The following is a 17,875-nucleotide window of genomic DNA, read 5'->3' on the forward strand; positions in this document are numbered from 1 at the left end:
GCAAGACAGCTGCAACCAGAACCACGATCCCTCACCTGTCCGTCATGATTAATGAGGTGGGCAAAGCGGTACAATCTTAGACTGCGTTAACCATTGAACTCAGACGCAAGTTGGAAAACATCTCAGAGCAACTATCCATCTTGCAAAGGAAGATATCAGAGACCAGGGAATACTCATAAATTGGATTTGCTCGGTCAGAGGAGCCGTAAATGAAATTTCTGTGTTTCTCTGCTTAACCCTAACATGGCAAGCTTATCAGCCACCAATGGTTAAAACGCCCCATTTGTTTTCCTCCAGAAGAATCTCTACGGCCTTGGTGAACCATTCAGCTCTCCCTCTTATCTTTCTGCCCTCCCCTACAGATGTTGTCAAGGCAACTCCAGACATTATGCACACACGGACAGTAATTGATATAAACTCATCTGCACAAGATCTGCACCTACCAAGATTTCAACCAACCCTACCAAGGGGAGGCAGTGCGGCTCAGCTGCTGCAGATTTCTGTTTTTCCCCAAGCTCGCAGCTGCATGGGAGACTGCTGTGGCTCCCCCACACTCATATTGCCTCAATTCGAATGATGGACTGTCTTAAAGTTTAGCGTACATAAATAATCAAATGTATATGTGCGGTGTTTTAATTCTTATATGTGCCATTATTACGTTCAACGAGTAATATTTGTGGATTAATTACTGTATTTTTTGTCTGAGGTAATTGGGTGTGATATGAATTGCACTTTTAGGGTTCAATAAAGTTGTTTGAATCTTTGACTCTTTGAATTGAACCAAGTCATATTTAAATGATGTACTCTGTAAGCACAGAAATTGAATATATGTATTTTAAATCCGCTTTAACATTCATGAGCTTATGTTAGCACATACATATTTGTGTGTGGCGTAATATGCTTAACGTGAGACATTACCGTGTGTGTTTCTGATTCTCAGAGGGTGATATAGAGCCTCTGCTGAACAGCACCACTGGTGACAGTGATGAGACGTCTCCTTTAACTAGCAGTCATGAATCATCTGAGGAGAGGAGTCCACCAAAGAAACACAGTCCAAAGGATTCGTACGCGCAAATATCACAAGACACAACAAGCCCTAAAGTCAGCACTCCAAGTTCCAAAGATACATGTTCAGGTGAGATGCACACAGACGAGAATGTGTCATATCAGTGCTCTCCCAAAGAAGGTCAGGTCAGGTTTGGGAATATTCCCCAATCCTGTACAGTACCGCATCTTTCATGCCACTGCCCCAGGTCCTGGATAGCAACCACCCAGGCACACAACCTGTCCATGCTCACTTCTCGAAAGTAGCCATTTATCCGTCACAGTCAGGAGAATCACAGGCATCTCCTTGGCCAAGGCACCTGTGGGCTGGATCATACAAAGAGAAACACATCATATGGCCAAAATTTGGGAGCTGATGTTATTTCCAAAATAATTGTTCATATGATGTTCATTTACTCTTTTAGTACTAGTGGATGTTTCTTCAGTACCTGGGTCTTAATTTAGATAGATAAGATGAAGATAAAAGCTGAGATTTTTTTAGCAGCACAAATGAGCATTCGTCACATAACAGTTTTTTTAGACTTTAGAAGTTAAACGCTATCCGATATTATATGCTTCTTCTTAAGTCTTTTGTCGCATATAGTAAAAAAAATAAATAAAAACACATCTTTTTTCCCCAGACAATGCCCTGTAACTGGAAGCGAAGCCATATGGCAGACGTATTGAAATTGAAAGGACATTTCTAGATCAAAAAATGACTCCAGTACAAATGGAAACATAGGTTTACATAAGGACCATGGAAAGTACCTATGAATGGCGGCCAGCACCTCCATTCCCACCCCTGTATTTAACATTCATAAAACTGATTATAGATGTTTCTGTGTTGATTCAGAATTGCTCACACTGTGATGCATCAAAGATTCGGTTTTTTCCCTCACCCTCATTATGAAGAGCCACAATTTTGCTCCAGTCTTGGTTTAATTCTTCAGCAGAGGTAGTGGCCAAGTGATTAGTTTGCTTGGTTTCAGTGCAAAAGGTTCCTGGTTCAAATCCCACCCTTGCCACAATATAATATAATATGGAGTTGTGTCAGGAAGGGCATCTGGCGTAAAACTTGTCCAAATCAACATACAGATCCACCTTAGATATGCTGTGGTGACCCTTATTGAAAACAAAGGACCAGCCAAAGGGACTAAAGCCCTGGTCCCACCGAATAATGAACAATGAATAATGAGCCACGTTGCGTGTTTTTTTTTTTTTTTTTTTTGGTACAAGTCAGGTTATTCAACAAACATGGGAGAATAGTGGCTCTTAAGGCCCCTGACACTTGCATGACTTTGATCTGCGCACTTGCACACACTCTGCTGTGCATGAAAGTAAAATCGTCTCAAGTCGTGCAAGTGTCAGGGCATGTTTAGAGGCTCTTAGAGGCAGAATATTCAGCTAGCGAGGCTCATTTCTGAGCATGGCACTAATTTCAAGAAGTTCAAAATTTAGCAAAACAGTACGGGGTACTACGAGGACAAACGAGGATGTTAGAGGTATGTTAGTGGTGGGCACGAGGCTGTTAGACGCCCATTATCCGAGCACCTGGCGGCTACGAGGAGAGGACAGATTATTTTGGACAGGCTATTTTGGCTTCGCCCTCTCGTGCACTTCGTTGTGACAGTCACACCCGCTTTGTGCGCTGGATGCTGTATATAGAATAATTATTTCCTAGCGGATTACTCATTTTCTCTCAGAAAATACCTGTTGAAAACACCTCGAATTGCTTCCGGAATCACAGAGGACCATTTTAGCTGCTGCTTTTTTCTCTCTTTCCTGCGCAGCATGAGGTGGAGAACATATTTGGAACAGTCTAAAAAGTGAGTATTTGTAATGTTTATATTGTAATGGCTTGGTAAAACAGTTGCATGTTCATTCCTTCTTATGAGCAGCTGTAGTTATCGGCTATGCTGTGATGCGGTGCGCTGGCGCAATCACTCAGAGCGAGTGATTGCGCCAGCGCACCGCATTAAACATTACATTACAAATACTCACTCATGTTTTTTAATTGTTTGCGCAATGTTCATATACATGGCTTATTATTTGAATAATCACTGAAATTATTCATGGCTTTATTATTTGGTGGAACCAGGGCTTTACTTGGCTTAACTCTTTAAAAAAAAATGTTCCCTTCTCTTAACTAGAAGAAGGCGCGAGTTCTATCAGTAGTATGTAACACAATTTTTGTTCCTGGCTTCTAAGTGTTATATTTCAACTGCTTATGTCTAAAGTCTATGGAAAAATGACTACATTCAGCACAAACTTTGATTTTATTTTATTTTTTTTTACGTTCTAGAAAGTTCTAAAAGTTTCTTGAAATTTCTAGATAATTCTGAAAACTTCTAGGAAATGTTATGTGTCGGACGCAACTCGGAGAACCGACCAGCTTTTGAAAGACCCAGTATGAAATAAGCAGAGCACGGTACAAAGGCTAACTGAATTTAATACATAACAGTGATACATAAAGAACAAAGTGCGGTCTGGCGTGGTGCGCTCCCAGCAGCGCTAACGGCCCGGAGCCAGAAGCTGTTCGGACCCAAGGACCCCGCCGACACCCCCCAGGTGGCCGCAACAAACCGAGTCTGTGAAAGAAGGAACCATTATGTGAGTCCACACTCTACACACAGAGAGAACACTTAAAGGTGTACAAACAGCAAACACTTCCTGGCTTGATTACTAATCAACTTCCCAACCTGCAGGCATGGAACATCCAGTTCACAAAACTCCACTGCAGGGGAAGTCGATACATGACTAACATACAGCTCAATATAAAAAGGTGTGAGGGACACCACATTTACTGACTATAAATGTTAGTCACAAAATCTAACGTACCTCAGGAAGTGTGCTGACGAGCGTGAGACCTCACCCCGTCCTCTTTCACAGACCGTGCATCAAACCCGGACGTTCTCTGCATCCACTGATGATGAGATGGCTCCCGAGACGACGATCTCACCCGTCTGGTCACAAGGTCGAGTCTCTGGCAAATACACACTGCATACTCCAGTCTTAAATGCCACCATGTTCCAATCCATATAGATGCACCTCAGCTGTGAGTCCTGACGAGCCGCAGGTGATCAGGGTGAGGTCCTGATAACCTCAGCAACACAGCCACTCAGTCCCACATGCAAGCCACCTGGAAGGAGAAACAAAGGACAGAAACAAAAAGGCAGCCAGGCCCCCCAGCCATATAACAGGAAATTCTGGACAGTTCTAGCAGTTAAAGAATATTCTAGAAGACTACTCAGTAGTAGTGAAGGCGAATCGAGAATATTCTTGAAAACAGACAAATTTCAAAATATTGTACTGATCACAGAAGCAAAGTTTCTGTGGAATAACAGCTATTTTCTATTTATTTAAGGCATAACAGGTTAAGAAAACACACTGTGTACCCAGGAACAAAACAAAAATAAAAAATTTGTTACATAGTGTTATCCCCACTGTGGGCCAGTTAATCATTCAAAAGCTTTTAAAAATAATTACATGAATTTCTGAAATCATCTGGAATGTGCTGTCTTATTTAAAGAGGCCTTTGTTTTGGTGTGTGTGAACTGGTGACCCACTAAAAATCTGGCAGTGAAGAAAACTGTCTGCAACTATGTGTTCAATGTTTGACCTTTGTGTCACTTGCTCTTGTGACTATTCCTGGAGATTGCGGCTATCAATCTGAAATATGTCTAACTGTAGAACATAGAAATCGACCTTCAGATTGCATCTGCATGTTCTATCTTTTCAATGTTTGTTCTTTCATATCTGGCTGCAAATGTGCAAAAGGCTGAGCAACATTTTCAGTGAAGTGTGTATATTTCTCGACATGTAGAATACAGCGTAGAGTGGCATGAAGTTCGTCCCATCCAGCTGGCAGTAGCCAGAAAGCTGCTGTCCCATGTTTGTGCCATAGCAGACTCCAGCACACAAAACCTTGACCTAGGCTCTTTTGACAGAGTCAGCTTCCTCATCTTGGTCCCACCCTCTGAGGTCACATTTCAACAGACAGTTTTGCATCTGTGGAACTCTGGTTAGTGCTATTTGTTTTCTTATCATTTATTTATTATGTACAGTACATCTATAAAGTATTCACAGCACTTCACTTTTCCACATTTTGTTATGTTACAGCCTTATTCCAAAATTGATGAAATAATTTTTTTCCTCAAAATTCTACACAGAATACTCCATAATGACAATCTGAAAAAGGTTTTTTTTTTTTTTTTTTTTTGATTTTTGCAAATTTATTTAAAAAAAAAAAAGAAATCACATGTACAACACCAATTCCAATTAAAGTTGGGACATTGTATAAAATGTAAATAAAAACAGAATACAATGATTTGCAAATCCTCTTCAACCTATATTCAGTTGAATACACCACAAAGACAAGATATTTAATGTTCAACCTGATAAACTTTGTTTTTGTGCAAATATTTGCTCTTTTTGAAATGGATGTCTGCAACACATTTCAAAAAAGCTGGGACAGTGGTATGTTTACCACTGTGTTACATCACCTTTCCTTCTAATAACACTCAATAAGCGTTTGGGAACTGAGGACACTAATTGCTGAAGCTTTGTATGTGGAATTCTTTTCCATTCTTGCTTGATGTACGACTTCAGTTGTTTAACAGTCCGGGGTCTCTGTTGTGGTATTTTGCGCTTCATAATGCGCCACACATTTTCAAGGGGCAACAGGTCTGGACTGCAGGCAGGCCAGTCTAGTACCTGTACTCTTTTACTACGAAGCCACATTGTTTTAACACGTGCAGAATGTGGCTTGGCATTGTCTTGCTGAAATAAGCAGGGATGTCCCTGAAAAAGATGTTGCTTGGATGGCAGCATATGTTGCTCCAAAACCTGGATGTACATTTCAGCATTGATTGTGCCATCACAGATGTGTAAGTTGCCCATGTCATGGGCACTAACACACCTCCATACCATCACAGATGCTGGCTTTTGAACTTTGTGCTGGTAACAGTCTGGATGGTCGTTTTCCTCTTTTGTCCGGGGGACACGACACTAGGGATGTCCTGATCAGGTTTTTTTGGCCCCGATCCAATTCCGAGTCATCTGATTTTGAGTATCTGCCAATACTGAGTCCCGATCTGATACTTTAAAAACTGAATGAACAATGAACAAATTCTAAATATATAATAATTTCATTTTAATCACCTTATTTTATTATTTATCACTTAAACAGTGCACTTCTCCTTGAGGTAGCTTGAACAATCAAGTAATAATCTACCAGACTTAAAAAATGTACAAATTTCCATGTAATTTTATTTGTCTAAAAATAAATGTCCAGGGTTCCTTATGTAAAATGAAATTATCTGAAATAACAGGTGGTTTTAATTTATAGATGAAAGGTTTCTAAAGAGCCATTTATTGATTTAGCTATTTTAATTACGTGTTCTAAACTTTTTTAAACAGTAAAAAGAAATTTTGAGGTAACAAACAACAACAACAAAAAAACATTTCCAAGGATTTTTCTTCAGACACGTGGTTTCTGCACTGATCTGTGGTTCAAATCCCCGCCTGACTGGAAAATCACTAAGGGCCCTTGGGCAAGGTCTTTAATCCCCTATTGCTCCCGGTGTGTAGTGAGCGCCTTGTATGGCAGCACCCTGACATCGGGGTGAATGTGAGGCATAATTGTAAAGTGCTTTGAGCATCTGATGCAGATGGAAGAGCGCTATATAAATGCAGTCCATTTACCATTTGTACAGATCAGTGGTTTCTGCCACTAGTCTTCCGTGTTTTGGCCCGACGTTTTGTTCCTATTGGACAGAGTGAAGCTACGTCACAGCTCAGAGCGTCGAAAGTTCAAAAGTCAACTTGAAAAGTAAAAGGAAAAAAAAAACAACAACTTACATTTGCGTCCTGACAATCCTCAGTGTACCCATCTGATGTTTATCAGTGTTCAACAAGTTCAGAGCATGAACGTGAATGAAGACGGAAGCTCTTTAAGACGCGCTCCTAAATGTGATGAGTGCACGTCGCTCGTGCGCACACCATCTCTCGCTCCGTTTGCAGACAAACGATCACAGGACAATTTGTTTTTTTCTTTTTGTTAATCAAATGACAGGTCATCGTCCTGAGGACTTGGTCAGCACCGGGTCCTGCTGCGCACGGAAGGATGACTGAGCAAGAGTTTCGGTGGGAAAGTGTCCATCATCCTCTTGTCATTCCATCGAGGCATCAGGCTGAGCACGTAAACACACCAGCAGTTCTGCAAAAGAAACTTTGCGCGCGTAACTCCCCCCACCTCTGTCGGGGTTACAATTCCATCTGTTCTTCCCAAATTCACTGCGCAACTCTTGTTCCCTTTTGTCCTCTGGAATCGGTTTCAGCCGCATGCGTGTGCTAGAATGTCCAGTTGAACTTATGTTTTTTCTTTTGTTCAATTAAAAAAAAAAAAAGATTGGGTTGAACTTTGACCGCGTCAGCCTGCCGACAAGCGGCAATGCGCGCTCCCGTCAGAAGTGTCGCGTCAAAAGCCGAGCTAAAGCAACGCTTCTGACGCCTCTAAAAAGCAATGCGTCTCACGCCTCTGATGCTTCCAACGCATGAAAGGCCCATTAATCTGCAATAATGAGCTTGAAATAGTGCTCATCAAAATAATGAGGATAAAATCTATATCGGATTCCTGATCGGGATGCAACGTCCGATTTTGATCAAGTCTTAAACCACGTGATCAGGCCCGATTTCCGATCACGTGATCGGATCGGGACATCCCTACACGACACCCATGATTTCCAAAAACAATTTGAAATGTGGACTCATCAGACCACAGCACACTTTTCCAATTTGCGTCTGTCCATTTCAAATGAGCCCAGAGAAGGCAGCGGTGTTTCTGGATGTTATTGATGTATGGCTTTCACTTTGCATGGTAGAGTTTTAACTTGCACTTGTAGATGTAGCGACGAACTGTGTTAACTGACAATGGATTTCTGAAGTGTTCCTGAGCCCACGCGGTAAGATCCTTTACACAATGATGTTGGTTTTTAATGCAGTGCCGTCTGAGGGATCAAAGGTCACGGGCATTCAGTGTTGGTTTTCAGCCTTGCCGCTTCCGTGTAGAAAGTTCTCCAGATTCTCTGAATCTTCTGATTATATTATGGGCTGTAGATGATGGAATCCCTAAATTTCTTGCAATTGAATGTTGAGAAACATTGTTCTTAAACTGTTGGACTATTTTTTCATGCAGTTGTTCACAAATTGGTGAGCCTCGACTCATCTTTGCTTGTGAACGGCTGAGCCTTTTGGGGATGCTCCTTTTATACCCAATCATGACACTCACCTCTTTCCAGTTAACATGTTCACCTGTGGAATGTTCCAAACAGGTATTCATTGAGCATTCATCAACTTTCCCAGTCTGTTGTTGCCCAGCTTTTTTGAAAAGTGTTGCAGGCATCCATTTCAAAATGAGCAGTTATTTGCACAAAAACCCCAAAACGTCTATCAGTTTGAACATTAAATATCTTGTCTTTGTGGTGTATTCAGTTGAATATAGGTTGAAGAGGATTTGCAAATCATTGTATTCTGTTTTTAATTTACATTTCACACAACGCCCCAACTTCATTAGAATTGGGGTTGTACATGAGTATTTACAGCCTTTGTCATGAAGCTCAAAATTGAGCTCAGGTGCATCATGTTTCCACTGATCATCCTTGAGATGTTTCTTCAGCTTAATTGGAGTCCACCTGGGGTAAATTCAGTTGGTTGGACATGATTTTGAAAGGCACACTCCTGTCTACATACAAGGTCCCACAATTGACAGTGCAGAAGCATAAGCCAAGTACGAAGTTAAAGGAAATGTCTGTAGACCTTTGAGACAGAATTGTCTTGAGGCACAAATCTGGGGAAGGGTACAGGAAACATTTCTGCTGCTTTGAAGGTTCCATTGAGCATCATCTGTAAATGGAAGGAGTTTCTATCCACCAGGACTCTTCCTTGAGCTGGCTGTCTGTCTACTGAGCAATTGGGGGACAAGGACCTTAGTCAGGGCGGAGACCAAGAACCCAGTGGTCATTCTATCAGAGGTCCAGCATTCCTCTGTGGAGAAAGGAGAACCTTCCAGAAGGACAACCATCTCTGCAGCAATCCACCAATCAGGCCTGTATGGTAGAGTGGCCAGACAGAAGCCATTCCTTAGTAAAAGGCACATGGCAGCCCACCCGGAGTTTGCCAAAAGGCACCCGAAGGACTCTCAGACCTTCACCTAGCCAATACCATCCCTACAGTGAAGCAAGGTGGTGGCCGCATCATGATGTTTTTGAGCAGCAGGAACTGGGAGACTAGCCAGGATTGAGGAAAAGATGAATGCAACAATGTACAGAGACATCCTGGCTGAAACGCTGCTCCAGAGTGCTCTTGACCTCAGACTGAGGTGACAGCTCATCTTTCAGCAGGACAATGACCTTAAGCACACAGCCAAGATATCAAAGGAGTGGCTTCAGGACAACTCTGTGAATGTCCTTGAGTGGCCCAGCCAGAGCCCAGACCTGAATCCGATTGAACTTCTCAGGAGAGATCTGAAAATGGCTGTGCAATGACGCTCCCCATCCAACCTGATGGAGCTTGAGAGGTTCTGCAAAGAGGAATGGGGAAAACTGACAAAAGATAGATGCGCAAGTTTGTGGCATCATATTCAAGAAGACTTGAAGCTGTAATTGTTGCCAAAGGTGCATCGACAAACTATTGAGCAAAGGCTGTAAATACTTACGTACATGTAATTCCTTAGTTTTTTTTATTTTTAATAAATTTGCAAAAAAAAAACTTTTTTCATATTGTCATTATGGGGTGTTGTGATTAGTTTTTAAAAACTGATAATGTTTACATCTGTATATGTAAAAGGAACTTGTCCAGAACTACATTCACATCCTGATCAGGAACAAGATTTGGATGTTTTTCCTTTTTAAATGGATAATTTTTCAAATTTTTGTTGAGCTCCACAGAAAACATTTTGAGTAATCCTGATAATAGACCACCTACAATTAAGAGTGAATCTGCTTAAATATCTTAAAACATTTACAACAAGCTCTACTATTACACATCTTTTGTGAAGATTTACAGTGAGTGATGGTAGTTTGTTGATGGATCTGTTAATGTCCATAACTCTTCCTGATAATCACTATGGTCTGTGTTTTTGCCCGCAGTTGCTGATTTGCTATCTGCTGTCTGTTTGTGTCAGGTATCCTTCGGGGACTTGGGGGTTTAGATCAGGAGTGTGTTTCTCACCAGGATGCTGAGCAGTACGTGGTCAAGATTGATCAGAGCTCCCAAACACGAATTGACAGACTTATCCAAGAAGCACACAGTAATTCCTACACATTGTACATCCTTGTCCATGACCATGCCCACTGGGATGTTACCAGGTATGTGTGAGGACAGAGAGAATAAGGGTCAAATGGAGTAATTGATTTGTTAACTTCCAATAATAACAACAACAAGCTTTTAGAGTTGACTGGTTTGTGGCTTTGTGTCCCTCAGTGCATCCTACAACAGTTCAGACAGTGGTTTGGGTCTGGTGGACAAGCTGTTAAACTCCACACAGATCAGAGATGCTCCAAATATCCTCATTCTGCACGTCACCTCCTTCCCCTTCACCTTGCAGACACAGTACACACGCATCAGCCCCTACAATGAGATCCACTGGCCCGCTGCTTTCAGCAATGTAAGTGTAGTTTGTTTTGAGGCTGACACACATGACTGAGATTACGAGTGAATACTTAAATCACTTGAATGCATAACATTCTGTGTGTGTAGGATGTGGACCTGTACCACGAGAGGATGAGATACTTTGGTGTTTCTGAGCTTTTAGAGTTGACTCATTCAGGGAACAGCCTGCCTCTGATGCGTTATGATTCCTCTTTTGAAAGCATTGCATCTGCGCTCGAAGAAAGGTAACATACACATTAAAACACTAAACTTAACTTACAACAAACAGCAAGAAATATGGACAATTTTTACCTCTGAAGAGATTAATGAGGTCATATTGTTCAGATCAATTTCGTCTCTTTTTTAAAGTAAATATTGTTAAATTTCAGTGTGAAGATTTTCCTCAAAACATACACGTGGTCAAAACTGTTGGTACCCTGATATTTTATGTGCACATTTTAATATATGGTTAGAAATAAATGCAAGCAAAGCAATTTTGTTTAATCAAAACATTTTTAAAAATGTCCAAAGTTATTTGGCTACAACAATAAAACAAAATGCTTTGATAAAGTGAAATAAAAAATACTGACATACAGTGGATAAAATAAGTGTTGAACATATTTATTACAATCTTGTAATGTGATTTCAAACACCCCCTAACCTTAAGTTTATTTGAACTTCTCATCTACCTCCCTTACTCATTTAAAGCAGAATGATTCAATGACTTTTGGTGGTAACCCATTTAATACCTTGTAATTGTGTTCTCAAAAAGGATGCGGGACAAATCGTGCACGCATGGGCGCAGTTTGTTGGGAGATGGGGGGACATGTCCCCCCACCCATGTCAACCAGGGGGGACAGAATATGGTATGTCCCCCCCACCTTCTGACATATATGTGTGTACTTGAAACATGCTATGCCAGTGTTATGTGCAAACCATGTCAGTCTTATGTGCAAAACCATGTCAGAATAGTATCTTTGTTTCTGCAAGTTTGTATTTTTAGCAGCATTGACTTGTTTACAACACCCGTTTCTTGTTTGTCACATTCAGAATTTTCTGGGACTGCATTTGCCCAGATTTGAAACCAAAAATAGTTGCCTCTAGGGACTAGCGTCTACACATAAGTATCAGTGGACCATATGCTAATTTACTAAATTCTGAAAGTTAGAAAAGGAAATCAGAAAAGCTATCTGGGACCTCAGAAAGCCCATCTGCAATTATTGCTTGATCTCCAAAATCAGTCTATGCAAGCGAAATTATGTTCAGTTGAGTGTTGTCATTAGTGCCACTTCGAAAATTTAATTCATGATAAGTAATTTATCCTAAACCTATGATCTGTTGTTTGTTCAAACTTATGCAAAAACAAATGTTGAGAAAAAAAATACAGTATGCGATAGTTAATAATTATTAAGAGCCTGTTCTTTCATATTTATGAATACATTTTACCGCATTGCAGTTGTTTTTTTAATGAAAACTCAACCTATCATTCTTTTTGAGTTCTACACATGTGGTGATACCTTATTTACACCAGGATGTTAATAAAATCAATGCTGGCTATTCTCAGAATAAAGTACTTATATCCACAGTTTCAAATTGCATAAGTCAAATGGTGTCCACTTTATGGTCTTCTCAAAACATTAAAATTACTGTTCTGGATGCTCAGAATGCATCTGAGCTTCTCTAGAAACCGTTGGCTTCTGATGGGCTTCGGCCCTGCAGGCCTCGCACTTTGTCCACTCCAATTTCTAGTTCTAAATTGCGCCCTTGCATGCAGGAAAATAGACTTATGGAAGCCAAGCGTATATGCATGCTCCAGAGCGAAGCCAGCAAGGTTTGTTCAGCTAGCACCATGGACTCAAGCCTTACTCCTCTATCTTACTAGGATTATTGGTGTCTAGTTCACTAACCGTGTGTGTGTGTGTGTGTGTGTGTGTGTGTGTGTGTGTGTGTGTGTGTGTGTGTGTGTGTGTGTGTGTGTGTGTCAGTATGTATGTGTATCAGCCTAAGAATACAACAGTATAACTTTATTTACGTCATCTATGTTCATAATGCATGGGTGTTACTCTTCCGTTTTATGACTGTTTTCCGTAAAAGTCAAAATTAATATTCCACTATTTACGGTCATATATATATGAAACAAGTGATGAGCGCCATTTCCTGAATGAAACTGAAGCGGACAAATGAGCCGTGATTGGTCAGAAATCGAAGCTCGGCTCTAATGAAGCTGTTTGACACGTGTGGTTCAAGCACAGAGTCGTGGTGCACAGCCTTATGCACCGCATGCATTTCAGTACGGAATTTGGAATTTATTTTCTCCGTTCTAATCAAAGGTAAGCACACTACAATTAATATAATGAATAAGACCTTGTTTCATAATAAAAGTGGAATGGAGACATTAAAAAAAAACTTTGTGGTCAACATGTGAAGCCGAACACATTTCGGTGGACAGCGTCAAGACAGCCCACTGGTGGAGAAATTTCAGTGTGTAATAGACATTGTGAAAATAATTCATAGTTTGTCATTTGTGTATTTGTGTTGTGCGTTTAATGATGCAGTGAGGTGTATCAACTCAGATTTCTGAAAAAAAAATAGAGCATTTCAGCGTCCTAAAAACAAATTTGTCCCCTGCAGTAAAACAGTTAAAGGTTAATTACCAGCAAATAAAGGCTGCCTGTTACTCCCAACACGTTTTTAAGGCTCATATCATAGGGTTGAAAATTCTTTTGGAACGTATGTGGATCTACAGTCAGTCAGCGCTGGTGGGAGGTCAATGTGATGTTCACAAAGACTGATCATTTTACTGCTCTGATTATACAGTATAAGCCATCAGATTTATAGCTACTTATATTTATTCCCCCTTTTGACAGTTTTGGGTTAGAAATCAATATTAGTAACGTAACCACCAGCGCATTTCAGTCCAGCCCGAAAAATCACTGAAACACATTCAGATGATAACAACTTTTGAAAAAGATCAAAAATATTGGGATTTGGCTGACACCTGTTGTGAGAGGGTACGATGGGCTCGCACAACACACACTTTGTCTTTCGGCTGCTGACGCACGCAAATAATTGTAGCAACAGGTGTACGAGGCATTGGAAGCAGCTACGATTTTCCACGTTTTGCATACGACTCCTACTTCATGCGCACTTGATGCGCAATTCAACCAAATTCGCACTGTGTGTGAAGGGGCCCTAAGTATACAACTTTTCTTGCAGTCAAAGATACACTTCTGCCTTGAAAAAAAAAAATCACTTTCTAGGGTTATATCTTGTTCAGATATAACTGAGAACTGATTTTTTTTAAAGTAAGACTGTGTGTCAAAAATCTACCAGAATGCACCAAAATGCACCATTTTTAACATTTTTTTCTGGAGGGCATGTCCCCAGATCTCTCGGGAGATCTGGGGACGCTTCACCACATAATCCATCCAACGCTAAAAAAAAGTTTCCGTCAAAAATGTTTTTCTCATGAACACCCATGATAATGCCACTCAGCAGTCACAGTGTGCCAGTCTCTGGGCCACTTCACATATAGTACCAATGAGTACAACTTAGGACGACTCATGGAGAAACAGCACGTATGAGCAAACCATGGAAACATCGTGCTGACGGACAGGCGTGCACGATCCCAGTGCAGTGGTTCATGCACACGACGGTGTCTTTCGAGCGGGAACACAGTGCAAGCAGCTGTACCACATCACACCGCTGTGGAGAACAATAAAATAAAAACCAGCTGTATAAGTAGTGAATATCACTGGGTTGATATAAATAATACATAAATGGGATGCAATACAGAACCCCGCGGTTAAATAACCTTTGTTAAAAAAATGTCACTCACAGGATTCAAACCCGTAAGCTCCGGTTACCAGGTGGAAACTTTACCACTGCACTACGATCGCTGTCCTGTGAAAGGTGCAGGAAAATACCTGATATCAAGAAGGACATTGATGTATTTTAAAAAAATAAAACCACACACCATATAAAAACACCGCATTTTATTGAATCCCTCTTATCAAGTGGGCAATACAAGTATGATCTGTCTGTTCTTCTGTAGATGACCCATGGTCACAAATGTACAGTCATGAAATGACATGAATGAGAAGCAGGGCACTCTTATCATGTCCACATCTACTGTCAGTGTGTCCAGCTTGCCCGGCACAGTGGCCTGCCCGAAACACGTGTCTTGTGGATGGCGCGCCACAGGACTGACACCACGTCATGTGGAACAGAGCTCACATGGGATCATGTGAGATCACCTGGGGTAGCCTGTCAATGTGTGTGCCGTGTGCGCACTCGCTGCAGTCCATTGCACCAGCAATATATGTTTTTATGTATGTCCACATGATGACAGCAAGAAGACACATGCGTGTCACAGTGGGCAGTTTTTAGGTCATGTCCGTCGGAACACGGTACGTGTTCCCCAGTTGTGACGTCCAGGACCACAGATCTCCACAGCTGCTCCTGTCTGTGGCCACACCCCCTGTCGGTTCAGCACACACGCCAATGTGTCACTGTGTCTTTGCAAAGACACCCTCGTGGGGGCACATAGACAAATTTCACATCCACCTCGACAGTGATTGTCCAACCTGGTCTCACGGCAAGTCGTGATCCAGCAGCACAAAATATACATTAATCTATTGGTTCGTGATATTGTGACCAAAAGTGCCTCATTTTCGTCACGGCGGCATGAATTCATTCTAATTCATTCCGTGATAGCTGCACGAAAAGGGGGTCGGGTGGTTATGGTTAGGGTGGGGGGAAAGAGTAAGATTAGGTTATGGTTAAGGTTAGGGTCGGGGTTAGGAGTAGGGTTAGCAATAGTGAGTTAAAAAACACCCCGTCACAAAAATTTGACTCATTTCGTCACGGGAGCATGAAAAGAAAACATGAGACTGGGCTGGATTGTCTGCTGACTGTTTTCGTGATGATCGTGTGACTGGCCGCACATTTTCTAAGTGCTATGTGAGCGGTGTTAGATGTTCGTGTGTGTCAGCTGGAATTTGGCCGACACCTGCAGCGAGAGGGTTCAATGGGCTCTTACAGCGCACACTCTGTCTTTCAGCTGCTGGTGTGCGCAAATAGTTGTAGCAACAGGTGTACGAGATATTGGAGGCAGCTACAATTTTACAGGTTTGCAGACAATTCCTGCTTCATGCGCACTTCATGCGCTATTCGACCAATTTTGTACTATGTGTGAAGGGGCCCTCTGGTTCAGCTTATTTTTAAGCACATGAGCATGACTGAGTAAGACTGCACGGTTATTAAAGGTGATAGAGAGAGGTTGAATGGGGCATTAATCCTTGTTCTGTGATGTGATATGTAGCCCAAAAAAAATTGGTTGGGTCTGTAATGGCTCAGAACCTTCCTAAAAGGCTCTCTGAAACAGCTATGTTACTATGCTGGGTTTAGAATGCCTCGTTTGCCTTTAATGGCGTCGTTTCTGAGATTATTTGGCAACCTCATTATGAAATGCAAGTAGGTGGCGCTGCTCGGTTGCCGTTGTTTGATTGGCTGCCCTTGCTGTCACTGAAAAGAAAGCATTATTTATTTATTTTTATTGCTTTTATATTTTCTGTTGTGTTTCTATTCAGGTTTTTTTTTTGCCTCTTTCTCTAAAATTGTATATAATAATCATTAGATTATTAATATACTACAAACAAAAATAAATTTAAGAACTAGTACAATTTGAAAACAAATGCACCCGAACGTGATGATAGCTGCAATGCTAACTTTTAACATTGAAAATGCCATAGACATGCTAACGCGTTAGCATCGCTCCCGTTTTTAAGTTATAAAATACATCTATCAACTGTTTCAGAAGAACATAACAGGTCGGTTTAACATAGAAAAGGTAAATAATACTCACAGACGTATGCTGTTTAGGGTTTTAGCAGGAGAAAATTAAGCAAAAGAAAGAAGGAATAATCGAAGCATTGCTTCAATCTGCGAAGCACTGCTTCGATTGGTTCAAGGTTCAAAGCAAAGCCGCGCTGCAGAAAAGTTGTTTACGGACCCGCTGCAGGGTCTGTAATCAATACAGAAATGATCATTTTCCTGACAAACACCCCCCAAAACAATGGCCACTCTGAAGGACCGATAACATAATCGTTAAGCACAAAGCTTATTGATGTCGGTGGATCGAGTCATTTCTTAACGATACCCAAAAGGAACCGGTTCTCGATACACATCCCTAGCTGCTAAGGGGTTAGCTCATTCCCTTTAGATGAACAAACCAGAGCTAACGTGCCATTCTAACGTGCAATTCTTACAACAGGAATATGGCGCAACACAAATTTAAAACAAAAGAAAATGTGATACTCACAGGCTGTACTGATTGCTGGGGTTGAGTTTGTCACAGAGTCGGAACTGACCCTCTACTGAGAATTACATGCCGACTGAAGCCAGCTCGAAATCGTGCAAGGTTTGTGAAACAGTCCTCCGTGAAATGCGCAGAGCAAAGAAATAGCCGGCGGTTGTATGTACTGGGGATGCGGTTAAAAATGAATAAAATCCAGTGATCGCGTACATTGCTTTCCGTGGGAAGATCGTAGTCTGCTAAAACAGCCTGGGAAAGCACACCTGTAGCTCGCCATTGCTTCTCTTCGAGTGTTACGAATGGGTGGGTACAACCTTATGAATAATTAATTTCGAAGGGGCGTGTGTGAAAGGGTGTGGGTGTGTGTGTGTGGGGGCTATTGGTGAAAAAGTGACGTAAGTTTTCTCTCAAAAACGGATTGGCCTGTTTTCTAGGGGCAATTCAAAAAAGGCGAAATACTTGAAACAGAGGTTCTGAAACTTGCTGGCACTTCGTGTGTATTCCCCACGGCGGGGAGACTCTGAACTAACACCAAAAACATGAAAAAGATGGTTTTGATTCTCTATCCCCTTTAAGCGAGGGGCAATATTCAGGTTTTTGTTTGGTTGCATTTAAAACCACAAAACCCCATCATCCTTTCCATTCTCACTCTGGCTATCAAGAATCAGACTTAATGCTTGTGCAGCTGTAAGTCTTGCTACTCTAGGTCTGTTGGCCATGCTTCCTTGCAAAACAGTAAATAGAGCTGGCAAATTACAATACAATCTGAAGCTATAATGTCAAAAATCTCATAGATCTTCCTGGGGTCATAAGCGACAAGTTTGGATTATACTTGACACACGGATGGGCCGATCCTTGAAAAATTCT

At 41.4% G+C, this 17,875-nt stretch overlaps 1 protein-coding gene across 2 annotated transcripts in view; it reads left to right on the forward strand.

Moving 5' to 3' along the window:
* The window catches only part of greb1 (growth regulating estrogen receptor binding 1), a 118,425-nt gene that overhangs the window by 76,278 nt on the left and 24,272 nt on the right, over positions 1-17,875 (forward strand). For both annotated transcript variants that reach the window (XM_034188115.1, XM_034188125.1), the window contains 5 exons: positions 941-1,135; positions 4,868-5,065; positions 10,226-10,409; positions 10,525-10,708; positions 10,801-10,937. In XM_034188115.1, coding sequence (XP_034044006.1) covers positions 941-1,135; positions 4,868-5,065; positions 10,226-10,409; positions 10,525-10,708; positions 10,801-10,937 — 898 coding nt within the window. The remainder of the gene's footprint in view (positions 1-940; positions 1,136-4,867; positions 5,066-10,225; positions 10,410-10,524; positions 10,709-10,800; positions 10,938-17,875) is intronic.

This window comes from Thalassophryne amazonica, chromosome 2 (assembly GCF_902500255.1).
Source record: "Thalassophryne amazonica chromosome 2, fThaAma1.1, whole genome shotgun sequence".
NCBI lineage: Eukaryota > Metazoa > Chordata > Actinopteri > Batrachoidiformes > Batrachoididae > Thalassophryne > Thalassophryne amazonica.